This window comes from Rattus rattus, chromosome 9, assembly GCF_011064425.1.
Source record: "Rattus rattus isolate New Zealand chromosome 9, Rrattus_CSIRO_v1, whole genome shotgun sequence".
Classification (NCBI taxonomy): domain Eukaryota; kingdom Metazoa; phylum Chordata; class Mammalia; order Rodentia; family Muridae; genus Rattus; species Rattus rattus.
Genome location: NC_046162.1, coordinates 2,352,048 through 2,369,915, shown reverse-complemented (window position 1 = coordinate 2,369,915; position 17,868 = coordinate 2,352,048). Strand labels below are relative to the sequence as shown.

General features: G+C 50.6%; 1 protein-coding gene across 2 annotated transcripts in view; it reads right to left on the bottom strand.

Annotated features, from left to right (window-relative positions):
- Positions 1–34: 34 nt before the first annotated feature.
- Positions 35–17,868, bottom strand: part of Ift140 (intraflagellar transport 140) — a 77,176-nt gene continuing 59,342 nt past the window's right edge. For both annotated transcript variants that reach the window (XM_032914329.1, XM_032914328.1), the window contains 12 exons: positions 11,886–12,063; positions 10,811–11,001; positions 10,280–10,375; positions 9,931–10,063; positions 9,213–9,356; positions 8,179–8,307; positions 7,877–8,059; positions 6,877–7,083; positions 6,421–6,633; positions 6,172–6,338; positions 4,315–4,456; positions 35–792 (listed from right to left, as the gene is read on the bottom strand). In XM_032914329.1, the coding sequence (XP_032770220.1) occupies positions 586–792; positions 4,315–4,456; positions 6,172–6,338; positions 6,421–6,633; positions 6,877–7,083; positions 7,877–8,059; positions 8,179–8,307; positions 9,213–9,356; positions 9,931–10,063; positions 10,280–10,375; positions 10,811–11,001; positions 11,886–12,063 (1,990 nt within the window). In that variant the 3' untranslated portion in view covers positions 35–585. The remainder of the gene's footprint in view (positions 793–4,314; positions 4,457–6,171; positions 6,339–6,420; positions 6,634–6,876; positions 7,084–7,876; positions 8,060–8,178; positions 8,308–9,212; positions 9,357–9,930; positions 10,064–10,279; positions 10,376–10,810; positions 11,002–11,885; positions 12,064–17,868) is intronic.

The window sequence follows — 17,868 nt, the reverse complement described above, 5'->3', positions numbered from 1 at the left end:
GTTCCTTCATGGGTCCTCATTGGAGAGAACCGACTCTGAGAAAACAGACTTTATTTGGGAGTCGTGGAATGTGAACAGCCATGGATGGTGCCTGGTATCCCAGTCCCTATTTGATGACAAAGGGCTCAGACCTGCCCCGGGTGGTCCTTGCTGTGGTCTCAGGGGCACTGGGATCTGCTGGAGACCATCACATAGCCAACTCCAGGCATAGTTAACAGTAACAAGAGTCCCTAGCCACCAAGTGCAGCTTGTGACACAAAGTTCTAGAAGTTTCTGACTGTTGTTGAGAAACCATGGGGGGTGGGGGGAGAAACTACTTCTTTTAAAAGGAAGTAAAGCCCACAGGGGCTGCCAAGCACCCAGAGGCAGGAGTGTAGGAGGAACGACTTAAAAACACCTGCAGTCTTCCTTCTAAGAACAAAACTGAGGCAAATCCAGAAGGCTTGGCCTGCAGTGGCTGGACTCCATGGCCCACTGCTCTGCTTACAATTCAGAATTTAAAACGATAGCAACAGACAGACAGACAGAGCTGCCTTTCAGATGACTAGCGGCAGGCTGCTGGCCTGTCCTAGGGACCTGGGCCTATCAGGGGTCATTGTCCACCTCTTCTATCACCTCCTCGTACACCTCCTTGTGGTCCTCCATGCTGTTGTGGCGGACCCGCTCAGGCATGATGCGAGATGGAGGGAGGCCCAGACCCTGGTGCACAGTGTCCACAGTGCGCTGGTCCACATAGTAGGACATGTTGGCAGAAGGAAGTCTTTTCCTCATCTCCTCGAGATACTTATAGGCCTAGAGCAGAAGGAACAGTAGTTACTTGAAGCCCAATAGAGTGACCACCAGTTACTTCTGTAGTTCATGTGAAAACAAGGGCAGGATGCCGTTCCTTCATGGTAAGAAGGTTTCCTTACCAGGTAAGAGGAAAGCCTTCACTTCAAAAGGCACTTGGAGTCTCTGGTCTAGGGGTCTTGAGTATCTGTAAGGGACTCCTGTGCGGGAAGCCGTCACATTTCAGGCTCTGAGTGGCAACCCTAAACTGAACAGTTTAGAACCAGCAGTCCTGAGGGACGGTCCTTATAGCCAGGACACAAGAGTCTGGCTTGAGTACTAGGGCTGCTTTCTCTCTGGAGTCTGCTTACCGCGTATGCCCCTGGGCACTTGGCAAAGGAATGGTGTGGATCTCACACCCATTCTGGGGCATGTGCTTGGCTGAACTGAGGTCAGGCTGCTAATGGCGTCCTTCCTTCCTTCCTTCCTTCCTTCCTTCCTTCCTTCCTTCCCTCCTTCCCTCCTTCCTTCCTTCCTATGTTACTTCCTGATTGCAGTTCCTCTTCCCTCCCCTTCCCCGGTCTCTTCTCCATCCCCCTCCTCTCCCCCAGACTCACCCCCTCTGCTTTCCCTCAGAAAAGAGCAGGCCTCCCAGGGATAGCAACCGAATATGGCATAACAAGCTACAATAATACCAGGTACACACCATCAACACATCACAGCCGGATGAGGCAACCCAGCAGGAGGAACAGGGTCCTAGGGGAAAGACTCAGGGACATCCCCGGCTCCTACTGTTAGGATTCCCACAAGCACACCAAGCTGCTTAGCCATAACATATATGCAGGGTCTCACCTAGGTCCTCTGCTTCTTGTTTCATTTGGTCAAGTATCTGGTTTAACCTGGTTTACTTGGTCTATAATTACTTTGTCTCCTGCTTGAGTAGTCCCTGATCTTGGGCCTACAAACTGTGGAACCATTAGTGGGTTTCCTTGGGATTCCTTTGGCTTTGCAGAGGACTTGCTTAGAGGGTAGGGGGCTGGGCCGGGCAGACCCAGCTTCCTGTAGAGCAGCATACTTATACCTCCCTATACTGTACATACATGTTCATCTGTACCTCCCTATACTGTACATACATGTTCATCGGCAAGGTGCACTGCACTCAATGGGGAGGCCAAGAGGACCTAAGTGGTTTCCACGGCTTACCCCTAGAAGGGCATATCAATTCAAGATCAGAACAAAATTCATAGCAGCTTTAAAAAATTTAAACAAGGGTTGGGGATTTAGCTCAATGGTAGAGCGCTAGCCTAGCAAGCACAAGGCCCTGGGTTCAGTCCCCAGCTCCGGAAAAAAGAAAAGAAAATTTAAACAGAGTAATGAATACATATTATTTCTAGCTCCTTCTATTTTTTTTTTTTTTTTAAAGAGCGTTTAACTGTGTAGCCCTGGCTGACCTGGAACTTGGTACACTAGACTGGCCTTGAACTTGTAGTAATCTCCCTGCTTCAGCCTCCTGAGTGCTAGGACTATAGACCTATGCCAGCATAACTGGCTAGATCTCAGCATAAGTATGACAAAACTCTTAGACTGGTTTTATTGGACAGATATAATAGCAAGATGACTGTAGGGTCATAGAAAAGAAACAAGGCTACAGTGTGCTGCTCGGCTGGTTCTGACATCAAACCATAAACCCCAGGGCCGGGAACCAAATGAACGAGAGCCCAAAGGGATGGAAAATGCTGCCGTACATATTGCTTAGCTGCTGGTGGACACATGGGACACAAGGGCAAAGGACAAACTTATTACACACCAAGGACGGCAGAAGCTGGAAGTCAGCAGCAGCAGCAGCAGCAGCATTAGAGGGAGAAGGAGCACAAGCAAAGGTGAGGAGGAGACTGCGGGCTGAAAGGCACTGTGTGGCCAGTCTGCAAGATGCCAAGTCAGACTCGGATCACATGAGCAAGTTTGAGGTGAGATTTTGGGTGGGCTCAGCATCAGAGTAGTACTTAAGGCAAGGAAAGGCTGAGCAGAGCTGTAAAAGGAAGCAGATTTTGGCTACAACTCCAAGAGATGCAAGCAGATGGAATTCTGGAAAGAGAAAAAAGGAAGGAAGGAAGAGAAGAAGAAAGGAAGGAAAAAAAGAAAGAAAGAAAGAAAAAGAAAGAGGATGGAAGAAAATCAGATTGTGTCTGATACAGGAATTGTATTTAGGAAATGAAAAACCATGAACAAGTAGGATGATGGGAACATCTGGAACACCTCACAGAGACAAGTGACGTACGCCTATGAGATGCTCAGCATCAGCCACAGGGAGACACGACTTGTCTAGAACATGAGTCACCATGAATACGTCACAGCCATAGTGGGAGAGAACTAGTCTAGAACATCAGACAGCTATGGGAGATGGCTAGTGAAAGATCGTCATCCAAATGCTGTCAAATATCACGTCCACATAGGACATTGTTATTATTTATTTATTGGTAAAATGAAAGCTGGCTGGGGATGTAGCTCACTGGGTAGAGTAGGGTGCCCAGCTTAAATGAAGCACTGGGTCAGGTAGGTTCCAGTGCTGCACAGGCAGCACGGTGGTCATACCTATAATCTCAGTACTGGGTGAGTATAGGAAGGAGGAGGAACAGTTATATAGTTCAAGGCTAGCCTGGACTACATGACACCCTATCTTAGCAACAAGAAAGCCTGGTTAATAAGACATGGGGATGGTAGACATGGGGATGGTAGACATGGGGATGGTAGACACGGGGCTGGTAGACGTGGGGCTGGTAGACATGGGGCTGGTAGATTTGTAGCTGGTAGACACTCCCAAGGATGAGCAAAGCCAATGTGCTGGTTCAGTTTTTGTCAGCTTGACATAGCTAGGGTCACCTTGGAAGAGAACCTCCATTGAGAAAATGCCCCCAGAACATTAATTTATAGGCAAATCTGTGGGGCAATTTCTTTTTAAATTTATTTTCAAAGATTTATAGGTGTTTTGCATATGTGTATGTGTACCATGTGTGTGGCCTGTACCTGGGAAAGGCAGATGAAGACGTCAGATTCCCTGGAACTGGGGTTACATACGGATGGCGATGAGCCACTGTGTGGGTGTGGGACCTGAACGGAATCTACTGCAAAAGTAACTGTGTCTGAACCACTGATCTCTCTCTCCGGCCCTGAATTTTCTCAATTAACAATGATTGAGATAGGAGGGCCCAGCCTGTTGGGCGGTATTGCCCCACGCCCTGTGCCTCCCTGCCCTGGAAAGTAGTCCTGGGTGGTCTACGAAGCACACTATGAGGAACAAGCCAATAAGCAGCGTGCTGTATGGCGTCTGCTCACCCAGGCCCCTGCCCTCACTCCCCTCGGTGGTAGACGTAACCTAGGAATTGTAAGGTCAAATAAACCCTTTCTGACCCAAGTTGCTTTTGGTCATGGTGTTTATCAAAGCAATAGAAAGCAAACTAGAACAGTTAGTTTGTCACCTCAAAGGACACAGTGAGTCTCAACAACCAGGTCTGTGCTCTGGAGCACCAGGAAGTGGATGAGCCTTACCATCTGGTATTCCTCCATCTGCACATGGTGCTCCACCAGGAAGCCATAGACGTCCCCGACACGAATGGTGCTGTCCAGGTCTGGCTCTTCTAGGAGCAGCTCGCACTGCCTGATGGACTCTTTGGGGTCCTCTGTGTATGTCCTAAGAAGATGGTAGACAAGGTCTGAGCCTGACCCACAACACTTACTACACACCAGGAGCTGGTGTGGGTACCTGTTCTGCAGGAGCAACTTTATGGAACAGCCAGGTGGTGTGTGTGTGTGCGTGTGTGTGCGTGTGCGTGTGCGTGTAGATAGTTTCCATCAACTATGTTAATTCCTTAATCTGTCCAACTATAATTCTGTTAACATTCACTCAGCATCTTTGGTGCTGGGTCTTGTGTTTTGATACCAAGATCTGTTGAGAAAGAGCAAATGGGAGGACGCATATGGAGAAAGGTGTGCCATCTTGAGCATGGCAGTCAGAAAAGAGCCTTCCTGTCAGAGGTGTGCACGTGCCTAGACACGGGGGTCTGTGGACAACTGCGTACAATGGTGACGGGGGGTGGGTGACTTGGAGCCGTGAGCTGCCTGGCCCCTACAGAGTCTACCGTGTGGACTCAGCTGCTTCTAGCAGGCCCCTGACCCTCTCTCCAACCCGGCTCTTCTGGAGCTGCTCATTGCGTCCCTACACCCTCTCTCCTGCATTCTCGCACTCTGCCTTGGGCTGATGACCACTTCCTGCTAGTGTTCCTCCCCTGCCTCCTGCATCTCAGGCTGGGCCGACCATCGAAGCAGTCTTGACTCCGCCTGGCCCCGTGACTCTCCAAGAACAGCCCACTGTGTACATGTTTAAAATGCTTTTGAAACTTCTGATGGATTTCTCTTTTTTTTTTTTCCGGGCTGGGGACCGAACCCAGGGCCTTGCACTTGCTAGGCAAGCGCTCTACCACTGAGCTAAATCCCCAACCCTCTGATGGATATTTCAAATAAGAAAAATACTTCTCTGGGCAGAAGCTGAGCTCAAAGACGCTTACTAATGTCATAGTGACCAGTGGCTCTCTGGAAAGCTGAATTATCTGATAAGAACCAAGAGTATCAGGACAAAACTATATTTGTGGCCACTAACTGAAAATGGAGACAATGTGCCACTCCTCCACACACAAGAGAGGTGACTACTGTGATTCCAGAGTCCCTACAGTCTCCTGTACAGTGAATGGCCTCTTATTTGGGAAATCTCTGCTTGGCCCCTGTAGTGCCCTGAGAATGGCCCCCATAGACTCATATATTTAAACGCTTTGTCTCATTGGTAGAAGTGTTTGGGAAGGCTTAGGAGGTGTGGCCTGGTTGGAGGATGTGTGTAGCTGCTTTGAGGTTTTGAAAGCCCACGCCAGGTCCAGACTCTCGGCCTACAACGTGAGGATAAATGCGAACTCTCAGCCCCTGCTCCAGCACCATGCCTGTCTGCCACGTTCTGGGCCTTGATGGTCATGGACTAACTCTGAAACTTTAAGCAACTCCTCAATTAAATTCTTTCATAAGTTGCCTTGGTCATGTTGTCTCCTCATAGCAACAGAAAGATCACAAGACAGCCCTGACCAGGTCTTAGACGCATCTCCTGACTTGTACTCAATCTTCATCTTACCTTCTGTGGACTAGTCCTCCCAAGATCAAACAGGCCACAGTGAATCCTACCTAGCTGTCCAAGAATTACCTGAGGAATATCTGTGGCAAACACAAGCTTGGTCTGGTCTCTTGGCCACCCTGAAGGGGAGTGCAGAATCTTGGGGTATAAATAGAGGGGGCCTGGAGGGCATGAGAAGGCTTCCCAGGCTAGCTTGCCATTACCCTGCTGACCTGTTCCTTTAGGGGACATACCTTCGGGCCTGGATGAACCTCTTCACTAGTGTCATCTTGCTCTGTAGCTGGGCTAGCTTGGTCTCCTGGTCCAGAGGGTTCTTGGCCTTGGCTTTGGACAGGCACTTATAGGCCTCAGTCAGTGCTCCATGGGCCTTGTCATAGTTCTGGTATTCGTCAATCTCCACCTGGACCAAAGAGACCCATGAGGACCTATGGGGCTCTGCTGGGACCCTGAAATCCTGCTAGAACCCTATAGCAGGCCTATACCTGGGCGCAGGCATCATAGAAGCCAGCCAGGAGGTCCAAGGCCCGCCCTTTTGTGTAGAAGCTAATGATATTCTTCATAATCTCTGGCTCCTTCCGCCAGTCCAAGGACTGTAGGTAATTGGCAGCCATGATGTAGATTTCCTTCTGTCTTGAGACACCCGCAAAGAACACAATTTTCTCTGTGTCTCCAGATTTGAGCAGGGCTCTCATGGCCTAGACAAAGAAAGGGTCAGGGCTTAGTTGAGAAGGTTAGGTTTTGAAAACTCCAGGAAAGTGCCATTCCAGTCTGCTAATGGGTCCCAATGCTATCAGTCTAGGTCCACTAATAAGCAGCCTTTATGGGTCCCACTCACAATCCTTCAACATCCTAGCTAGGAAGGCTGCTCCCTGCCCAGGCTGCCCAGACGTACACACAGCATACGGCCAGATGAGATAACCTGGCCCAGACAGACTTACCTTCAGCTTGTTCCCAGCCTGTGTGTACTTCTTGGTAGCCAGGTGATAGTTGCCCTGGCGCATACAGCAGTTTGCAATCTGTTCTAGCAGCTCACGCCGTGACTCCTCGGACAGGTCCTTCGAGTCCTTGGACACAGTCATCTTCTCGGCCATCTCCTCAGTGATGGTCATGTTCTGCTCTAGGCACAGCTGCAGAGCCTCGTGGTACTGCGAGAGCGCAAGAGAACAAAGGCAGGCTGTGACTGAGCTGCTGAGAGGGCCTGAGTTTCCCTTCGCATCTGCCACCCCTTCAGAGGAAGCTGGGCCCTGACTCCATGCTGGCTACTGCCTGTGGCTGAGTCAGACCTTAGCTTGGTCCTTTTTATGTGACAGACTCAGACTCAGACATGTTACTTCTCCTCATGCTATTCAATCCAGATACCAGAAGAATAATGTATTTGTTGTGGGGGAAAAACCCCAACAGTGTATATGTTTTCATTAAAAAAACATATACCTCAAAGTCAGGAGCATGCCCGTGGTCCTAGTACTTGGGAGGGTGAGGCCAGAACGTGAGTTAGAGCCAGCTTGAGATACATGGTGAATTCAAGGCCATGTCTCTAGGTTTTAGAAATAAACACTATCTCAAAATTCAAATAATACCAACCAACCCCTCACCCCATATATTGGGCATGGTGTCATATGCATACAGTTCTAGCTACTTCAGAGGCTCAGGCAGGAGGATGACTTGAGCCTAGGATTTTGAGGCTAGCTTGAAAGACCCTATCTCAAAAACCAAACAAGTCCCCAACACAGAACATCTGCTGCCTAGTTAGAACTGAAGATGTGGGGTGGTGGCAAGGCTGCTCTCACAGCAGCAGTGTTGATGTACTATGCTGGGTGAACTGGTGGGATCCCCTTGACTTCCAGCCCAAGTTGCAGCCATAGTTTTCTTGAGACTTTATAACCAAAGAGAGATAGAATCACACCCCCCACCCCCACAGAGCTCCCACCGTCCCTGTACCTTCTTGGCAGCCAGCAGAAGCTCCACGGCCTTTTCAAACTGTCTATGCTCAATGCAGAAGTCTGAGCAGCGGGCCAGGAGAGCAGGATCTGACTTCTCATCCAGGTCCTCTGCTATGAGTTGTAGGGCTGCAAACTGCTGGGTGGTGAAGGCCAGCTCCAGGGCCTTGGAGAAGTGTCCAGCCTATGGGCAGGGGTAGAGACTTAGCTGCTGCTTGAGTTCATCTAACCAGGCTTCCTGGAGCTCCATGAAGGTAGGTGTCTCTAGTCTCTGCAGGTCCCCAGTGGAGGCCAAGCACTCACCTTGTGATACAGCATGACAGCCCTGTCCATCTGCTCGCCCTTCTCCTCGTAATACCGGGCTGCCTCAATCATGTCCTCAGGGGAGCTCAAGAGGGCCAAGTTCATGAGTTGGTCATCTAAGCCATTCTCCTGCAGGGAGGAAGGTGTGGTTCTGCAGCAGTTCTGGCTGGCATGCCCAACCCTATTTACATTTGTGAATTCGGCTGTATGTCGGTACTGCCAACAGATCTGTGCCAGCTGAGGTTTTAAGAAGCATGAGGCCTTACTAGGTCAGTCTGTGTACCAGCGCATTTAGATACTTATTTGTTGTATTTTACAGAGTATTACAACACATACCCTGAGAGTAGGCATAACTCCAGAAACAAGACCTGAAGCGGCATTCACAAAAATGTCCAAGAGCTTTTGATGAGTCTCTATTTGCAAGGCTATGTGCACCTTACCACTGGCTTGGGAGCCCCGGATTTGAATGACAGCAGTGGAGGAAGCAGGGAAAGGAGGGGCAAGAAGAACCAGAAGTGACCTGGAAGCCAGCAGTGGGTGGAAGTATTCACAGTGCAAGCCTCTCAACCTGTGTTTGACACTGAAATCAGCAGCAGTGTGGGGAACGGAGGAGCCCTGCGTGAATGTGCGTTGACACTGGGCATAGTCATGACAAGGAACCCAAGGCCTCAGACCCATAGAAACAGCAAAGCCTTTTTATGGTCTGTGTAATGTTGATGGCGTGCACAGAAAGTGTTGGCTGCAGTTTCCTCCTCCCAGGTGTTACAGCCCAAGACTGCTCCCCTACAGAGAGCTCTTACCAAGTCCGGCTAACCCCTCCTCCTCCCGCTGTCCCTAATAAACACACTGAGTTTCTGGGTTGCTAGCGGAGGCTCTCCAACAGAGTGAGCACAGCTCACCCAGTCCCAGCTGTCCTGTATGTGTGCCTGCTATTTCCTCACCTTGTTGTTGCCCAGTGAAGTTTCCGGGACCAATTAGCGCAGGATACAGCACAGCAGAGCATTGTCTGCCTCGTGCCAGGAGGAACCACATACCTTGCACAGGCGAATGGCGTTGTTGAAAGCCTGTGCCCGTGTGTAGAAGTGCACTGCCTGTTTTACCTCATCCTGGCTCTCGTACTGCCGGGCAAGGTGGTAGGATGCAGCCCAGTCTCCAGTCTCGTTGGCTATTTCAGCAGCCTACAAAGACCCACAGCACCCAGGTCTTATCTCTGTCCAGCATCCTCAGTCCATTCAAACAGGCCTAGTCCACAGGATAAACTGACAAGATATTTGAAAAATACCTTCTTGTTATGTGTATGTGTTTGAACATAGGAATCAGTGCCTGTGGAGGCCAGAAGGCACCACATCCCCTGGAGCCAGAGCTAATGCGTGGGCGTGAGTTGTTCCACATAGGTGCTGGGAACTCAACTCTGTCCTCGGCAAAGGCAGAAAGTTCTCTTAAACTGCCTCCACCCCCTAACTTGTCTTTTCTCTTAAAATTGTACACACACACACACACACACACACACACACACACACACACACACACACACACACGCACGCACACACAGACACACACACGCACACACATACACATGCGTGCACACACACACACATACAAACATGCACACACACGCAGACACACATGCACATACATACACACACGTGCGCACACACACGCAAACGCACACACACACACACAGATGCAGGGAATCCAACCGAGGGCCTCGTGCACACCAGGCGAGTACTCTACCTCCCCACTTGCTCTCACCTTCTGAATGTTGCCCTGGAAGCAGTGAATACGGACCAGGGAGAAGTAGTCCTGGGCCAGCTCGTAGTAGCGCAACGCGGTGTCCATCTCTGCCTGGCTCTCCAGGTACTGGGCCCACCATCTCCACAGGGTCCTGTGTGATAACCCTTGGAGCTCAGGGTCTCACTCCCACTGGAACTGACACCCTGCACCTCCGCAGCATGAAACTGGACAGATCTGGAGTCTCTCTGATCCAGGACCAGTGCTCGGATCCGGTGCACGCTCCCCACTCTGACGTGGAAGAACGCCCCACAGGGCCTCATGGCGAACCTGCGCAACTGGGCGGGGCTGTCCCTGTGGGGACACTTACTTGTCCTTCATCCTATTGATGTACAGCTCCAGTGACTGCAGGTCTTCTGAGAGCATCCTAGGTACCTCAAAACGGTGGGTGTCTGACTTCTCATAGCTGTGGAAGAAGGAATTGTTCCTTTGCTTCATGATCAGGGACTCCATCATGGAGTACAGGCAGCAGGCTGGGAGCACTACACCTGGCCCGCAGCCCTGTTGTATGGGCTATGTGAACCAGAGTGATAGCCATACCTCAGAGCTGATCATTAAAATTCTAGAGCATGAACATGACTAAGCACAGCTCACCCCAGCTTTGGAAAGGGTTCCCTGTAGCACATTTTTCCTCAGGGTTCCCCAAGCCTGGTATGTACCACACTGACACACACACACAGGGTCAAACATTCCCTCCTACCACCACAGGACCAGGCTCCTGGACAGTTCCTATGGAAGCTCACACAGGCCATCCTGAGGTAAATCTTCCTTTAGAACTATCAGGGCTGCCTAACATCACCTGGGGGCCGATGCCCACATGCCCTGCCCGTGCCCCACTCACTAGCTGAGGGCCAGGCCGCAGTCAGCGCTGGCCTCCAGGTGCTTGGCATAGTTGTAGTAGGTGGTGCGCAGGTGGACTCGGTCGTGGAGCTCCGCGACCTCCACAGCTTTCTGCCACTGGTCTGAGGCCTGGTAGAACTTGTTTAGGAGGTCGTAGCGTTTGCACTTCTTATACAGTTGTTCAGCCTCCTCCTGAGGGGTAAAGAGAGGTCACTCATCAGTCACAGTGACGATGTTTTAGATCATTCTAGGAGAAAGGGTGATGGTCACAGGGGGCTGTCAGAGAGTAACTCTGCTGTGAAGTTCATGTCACAGAACGGGACAGTAGCTGTTCCAACAAGCTCATAACCAAGAAGCCCAGCATGCCTTGAGAACACACGCTTGAGATGCACATGGACACCACACACAGAGCTGCACAGTCAAGAAAGGCAATGCATATCCCAGTGACACTCCAGTCACCTGTTAATAATAAGACCTGTACACCGCCAAGGGAATGTCTAACCTTGCTACAGCCTAGCTGGCCTCTGGTGGGCTCCTACAGAACTCCTGTGCTTCCCTGCAAATAAGGACGTCTTTTGGGGTTGCTCCTACTGTGCAAAAGTGTGGGTGTAATACCTGCCCCCCACAACTCCCTGCTCAGAGGTCTGTCCTTGTATCTGTGGGCACACTAATTCAAGGCTGCAGGCTCTGACTGTGGGGAGGGTGTCAGGATCTGTCTTCTGGGAAAGCAAGTATGTGGTGAGCTGAGACTGAAGGAGGGAGGAGGTAGTCCAGATGAGACCAGAGGTCTTAGAAAACCAAGCTGATGGTTTGGACTATTCTGAGGGGCTTCTGTTTGTAGCTAGACACCTGACTGGAATACCCTGTCTCTCTTCTGCAGGGGCGAGGGCAGTAGCCAGACTGCCTATTTACTTGCCAGCCCCTCACCTCCATCTCCTTGGTCCCATGTTTCTGGACAGCTGAGGAAGTCTATGCTTAGCCATTTCTGCCCTTCTTACTGCAGGCTCAGTTTGGCAATGCAGCAAACCTCCCTCTCTGTCTCCTGGTGATGTCTGTCTGAAACTGGGACTACTCACCAGCATGCCCAGCTGTATGGCCAACATGGCCACTCTGGCTTCTAGTTCTGGTTCCCGCTCAGCTTCCCGCAGTGCTCGGGCCCCCCGGGCATGGCCCATGTTCCCTAGGCACACCTTGGCAACATCCAGCCTCTGAGTCTTCACACACATGCGTGCCATGTTCTCCCAGACGGTCTCACTGTAGACAGAGGATAGGAGGCTCTGTTAGCTTCCAACCCAGGGCTTAGGGTGTCCAGAAGCTGACACCAAGCAGGGGACCCTACATGGCAGCCTTCACGGTAAGACCGAAGACCAGGCACCACATGCCTATTGCTTAAAAATAAGGAAGGAGAGAGAGGTACCCTGAGTCTTCTCCCCGTGGCATGTCTTACATGGTGTCCTTGATCTTGAAGGCCTCTGGGGAGGAAGAAGGGAACAGACAATCTTCTGTACCTACCTCTGTTACTTTGTCTGCTTAGTGACAATGGCTTTCTTCATTTTGAGAGCACAATGAGTCAGGTCAAAGACAGAACCCCTTGCTCACAACTGAGCAAGACTCTATGGAACTTTCCTAAACTACTCCCAGTGTTGGGAACCCTACAGGAAGAAGGGGCCATGGCAGCCTTCCATCACTTCTAGACAGTCACATGTTGGTGTTTCGGAAGGTGGGGGCTGGGAAGCCCACAACCCCAACTCAATCTAGGGGTCTGGAGCAGGGCAAGCTTCTGATGTGTGGCTGGGCAGTGACTCTTCCTTGTCCCTCATTTTGAGGTAGTCCACTGTGAGCCTGGATCTTCTTGGAAAGCCCCTGCCTCAGACATAAAAGCCTTTAGTAAAGATATAACTCAGGGCAAATACTGAGTAGAGAGGTGGAAGAGGGAGTCAGTTTACTCTCTACACAGTCCCCTCTGCTAAGGCTAACTAACAGGATTAGGCTCTGCGAACTGTAAGATCACAGCAGTGCTACAGCACAGCACGAACACACACCTGCAGCTAAGCTAACTTCTCTTGTCCCTGCCAACGGACACACCAACACACACCAACACACACCAACACACACACACACACACACACACACACACACACACACACTGCAAACCACGAAGAGCAGTCAGCCATGAGGCCTTAGGGGATGCAGATGCAGACAGGAGCATCCAAGTAGAAGCATTTACCTCAACCCCTCTCATCACATTAGTGGCTCCCCCTCAGATAAAGCCTGGCTAGAGCAGCAGCCTCCTCCTAGGAAGTGGGCCACGCCAGGTCTGTCCTTTCATAGCCACGCGGATGTCACAGAACTAAGGAACTTGGAGGGCAGCTGCCCACACAAGGCTAGCTTCTGTTCTGAAGAGTGGGGATATATACAATCGTCGTGAACATTTTCCTAATGACCTGCCAGGAAGAAGGATGGGGAAGAGGAATCTCTACCTGTTGGGCTAAGTAGGACTGCGGGCAGCTAGATGACCCATTGACGACCCACATCTTAGATTCCCTGATTTGAACAGAAGTGGAGGGAAAGCACCATGTTAGCTCAGGCACTGGGTAGAGTAGGGGTGGCCACCATGGTGTATGTGGGTGTCTGTGGGTGTCTGTGGTTGAAATTTTACACATCCAGGTGTCCTTTCTTTCAAGCCAGCATATTCTGTCCACAGGTAATTTTGACCTGTCTGGGTCCTGCAGGAACTCTGACTGGCTCCATAAATATGTATATCAAGTAACAGGATGGCAAGCGTGTATACATTTTAGTAGTGACGCACCTGGTGGCTATTGCTTGTTGGGGGTGAGGTCTGACCAGAGTTACATGACAGCAACACGGGGTTGAGGTGCCAGGCTAGGAGATAGGGAAGCATGCACCCCTAAATCCCAGCCCGAATCCGGTCAGCTGTGGAGGGCTCCAGCCCTCCCCCACTGCAGGGTTCTCAGCCTCTCCTGAGGCTTCTTACATTCTGGCCTGCAATTTCGAGGACACGTAAGAGCTGTTCTGGAGGCGGTGACATGGGAGCTGGGCTGAAGACCTCTAAGGGGTGCCAGTCACCTTTCTGATTTATTGCTGTAGCAGCAGGACTCACTGTCCTTGTGCTTTTGGCTTTGGAATTCAAATGACTCATGGTGACTGTAAGGCAGCACATGTGGCAAAAACCTGCTCAATGCTACACCACCCGAGATGGGGCAGCATCCGGCAGCAACCATGACCATACAGCACGTAGTGCTAGAGGCTGGTCATCTAGGGCCTCAGGCAGTAAGTCCCACTCTTTAAAGGCCAACTCCCTACTACCCTTCCATTTGGTCTCTCACAGGGAGCTCCAGGCCGCACGTTGGATCCTGTGGGATACCCACAAACCCTGTGGAACATTTCCTAGAGATGTCATCAACTGGTAAGTTTGGAATCTCAAAAGAAATGCTTGGTTCTCACTGGCACAACTCCAGCGAGCGACACAGAACTTTCAGAACAGACAAGGGTCTGCCAGTGCCGTCCCAAGGCAGCTGGGATAGCTGAGTGTGCACGGCATGTGCAGTTGTGTCTACAGCAAGATGGTAGCTGTGTATGAACTCTTTAAAAAACATTCGGAGTTGGGGATTTAGCTCAGTGGTAGAGCGCTTGCCTAGGAAGCGCAAGGCCCTGGGTTTGGTCCCCAGCTCTGAAAAAAAAAGAACAACAACAACAAAAAAATCGTCCTGAGCTGGATGGTGGTGGGGCACACCTTTAGTCCTAGCTCTCAGGAGGCAGAAGCAGGCAGATCTGAGTTGGAGGCCAGTCTGATCCACAGAGCAAGTTCCAGGACAGCCAGGGCTGTTACACAGAGAAATCCTATCTCAGAAAAACAAAAAAACAAACACAAACCCAAAAAAAAAAAAATCTGTTTCTAATTAGTTTGTGTGCTTATGTTCTTAAAAAAGTGTTTACAAAACTGGGCATATCGATACACACCTTTGATCCCAGCACTCAGGGCAGAGGCAAGTGAATCTCTGTGAGTTCGAGGCCAGCCTCGTCTACATAGTAAATTTCAGGACAGCCAGGGCTACATGGTGAGGCTCAAGAAAATGAAGCCAAACCAAAAGAAATAGTTTTCTCTCACTGCTTTCTAAGGTCTGGTGTGGGGCTGGATGGAGGGGATGACATGGCCTCTTGGCTGCCTCTACTTCCCCGGGTAGCCCCTCTGCTTCTGCACTGCTTAGAAGGCAACGGGTATATCTTATCCATTTCCAGTGTTTGGGAAACAATCTGAGTGCAGTTGCTGGCCTGCACACAAAGCTAGTTGGTATGTCCCCTGGATTTTCTTTGCCCACCGGGAGGGCATGCACAAAGCCAGTGCCTGGTCCTTTTGTTGAATGGGAGACTGAGACTTGTCTTGGTGTTGCTGGGCCTCCCTGTCCCTGTATGTGACATCACTGAAATGCTCATTATTTTCACAAAGGCCTCTGGACCAAACAGATCTGAGGAGCCAATGCTGGAGGCTGTGCCAGGCAGGAAGATTTTGGGAGGAGGGCTCCTCCTTAAATGCCAGCAAAGGCCCTCTCTTACCAGGCTGAGGTCACCGTGCACCAAACATGGGGAGGGCCTGGGCCCGAGAAATGGCTGCCAGCCTTCTCTACAAATGCACACTGTATTTTCTGTGGCTGCCTCTGGCCCAGGATCATCTCAACTCCCACAAGATTCCTGACATTCTCTGTGTACAACTCCCTGACAAGTTCGCTCCAGGGACGGGACAGCTCCAAGTCTGGCATAGAGTTCTGGGATTTGTGCATCTGGCATAAATTCCAAGAAGTAAGCACCCTCCCATCCCTGTCCAAGTCTTGAGAATTTCCTGTTGTCTGAGTTACACTGTGGAAAGGAATCACATCTGCACTTCATCAGCTAACGGGCGCCTGGAAGAGAAGCAGACACGGCCACAGAGGGAGCTGGCTCTGCCATGGGCCTGCTTTCTGGGAGAACCTACACTCAGCTGGACCTGTCCTGAGTTAGCAAGTAGGGATCCAGCAAGGCTGGGCTACACTTGTGATGCTCCCCTCTTATCTATGGGTGTGTGTGTACATGTGTGTGCGTACATGTGTGTGCATGTGTGTGCATGTGTGTGCGTGTGTGTGCGTGTGTGTGTGTGTGTGTGTGTGTGCTCAAGTTCCCAGTGGCACTGGGCTGGGGTGGGGACTAGGTGAGCATGCAGCAGCTACAGTAACAATGTAAGGTCTGACTCAAGGCAAGAGACAGCAGAAAGGTCACCCACTGGGTGAGAGACTTCTTACCAGCCACACAGGAGCTTCATATCTCAAGAGAGGACCCTCCTAACTCCATCTCTCCCCTGCCTACCCTCCCACACAGATAGGGATCAAGGCCCTGGCCTCTTCCCCACCCAGCTCAGGAAAGTTAAATGACAGAACTAGTACAAGGGCCTCTCTGAGGTGACCACACATGTCATTCAGGACCAGCTGTACAAAGTCGAGGCAGAAGGATCTCATCAGCTTGGGAGTTAGAGAACTCTTAAAACAGCTTCTTGGTTCTCATTGGAAATTAGCCATTTAATAACTATCCAAAGATAATCGGCTTGGTTAAGGAGGGAAACAGATTTTCTCTTAGCAGAGACTTTGGGAGATCTCCCTGTCAAATGCTTCATTTTTGACGTGCTGTGTAGGAGATGCTGCACCCTAGTTCTGCCTCTCGGGGGAGGCACAGGCAGAAACAATGGTGGCAGAACCACTTAAGTGTCTTCAGAGTCTTGGTCTGGGCTGAGGGTTGATGGCCCCTCACACTGCTTGTCAAGTCCCTCCTGCTTAGAACACATCCCACTGAGAAGCTGGGCCCAGAGAACTGGAATGAAGTGTAAATTTCCTTCAGGTCCAGGCCAAGGAGAAGAGAAAATAAAAATAAGCCACAATGACATTGGCTACAAACTTGAGATTTGAGGGCAAAAAATTGTACAAGTCTCCAGAGGACTTACATTCTCAGGACTGATGGCCGTCAAGAGGCTGGACAGAGACAGCCTTTGCCTTTTGGAATGTAAACTTATGGTGTGCCAACAGCCTGACTATATATGGGAACATGTGATTGGAGGCAGCAACGCTAGGAAGTAGGGGGTGGCCTAGCATGTCAGTGCATGAAGACAGGAAAGGCTGTTACGACCTGTTATGACCAGTGCACCAGTCAGCACCAGACTGTGTCCAAATACTGCCCTGGTGTATTGAGACAGTTCAGACAGCCCACAGCACCCATATTCTTGTATTCATTTACGCAGCTCTGGAACCGGCGGGGAGGCTCTGGAGGTGGGATGCAGAGTCTCACACCTGGTTGCTTCTATCCACCAGAGCTGAAAGGTTCTGAGGAGATCAAATGTCTAGTCACTGTCCAGCCTTAGGGGAGCGATTGCTATGTTAGTAGGCAAACCTGGACTACTCAGAAGCCACATTAGCTATCTAGCCTACACGGTCACACAGCCCCCTCCCAGAATTCTACCTCTTCCTGCCACCCTAAGAACAAGCCCTGGCAGAGGTTCCTCAGTAGGCTCCTTCCTTGTAAGGGCTGAGCATACTTGCTCCCTTGAGGTGAATGGGTTGCTGTGAGCAGATGGTAGCTGCTTCAGGTGCCTCCACATCCTGCTCTGTCCTGAGGTAGAGCCCTGCAGCAATGCTGCAGCCCTTTAACACAGCTCCACATGCTGTGGTGACCCCAACTACAAAATTAGTCTGTTGCTACTTCACAATTGTAATTTTACTATTGTTATGAATTGTAATGTAAATATCTGTGTTTTAGGATGGTTTCAGGTAACACCTGTAAAAGGGGCATTTGACCCCAAAAGGGGTCATTACCTATAGACTGAGAACCGCTGCTGTAAACACTGGAGACTCACAGTACCCATCATGCCTTGGGCAATGGATGGATGGGTGGATGGATGGACAGTTGGGACAGCTAGTCCCTTAGTATTCTGCCTATAGCAGCCCCTGGTCCTGGACCTTGCACAGCTGGCTAGGTCTGACGGCAACAGGTAAGAAGATGAGTGTGCTGGCTGGCATCCCT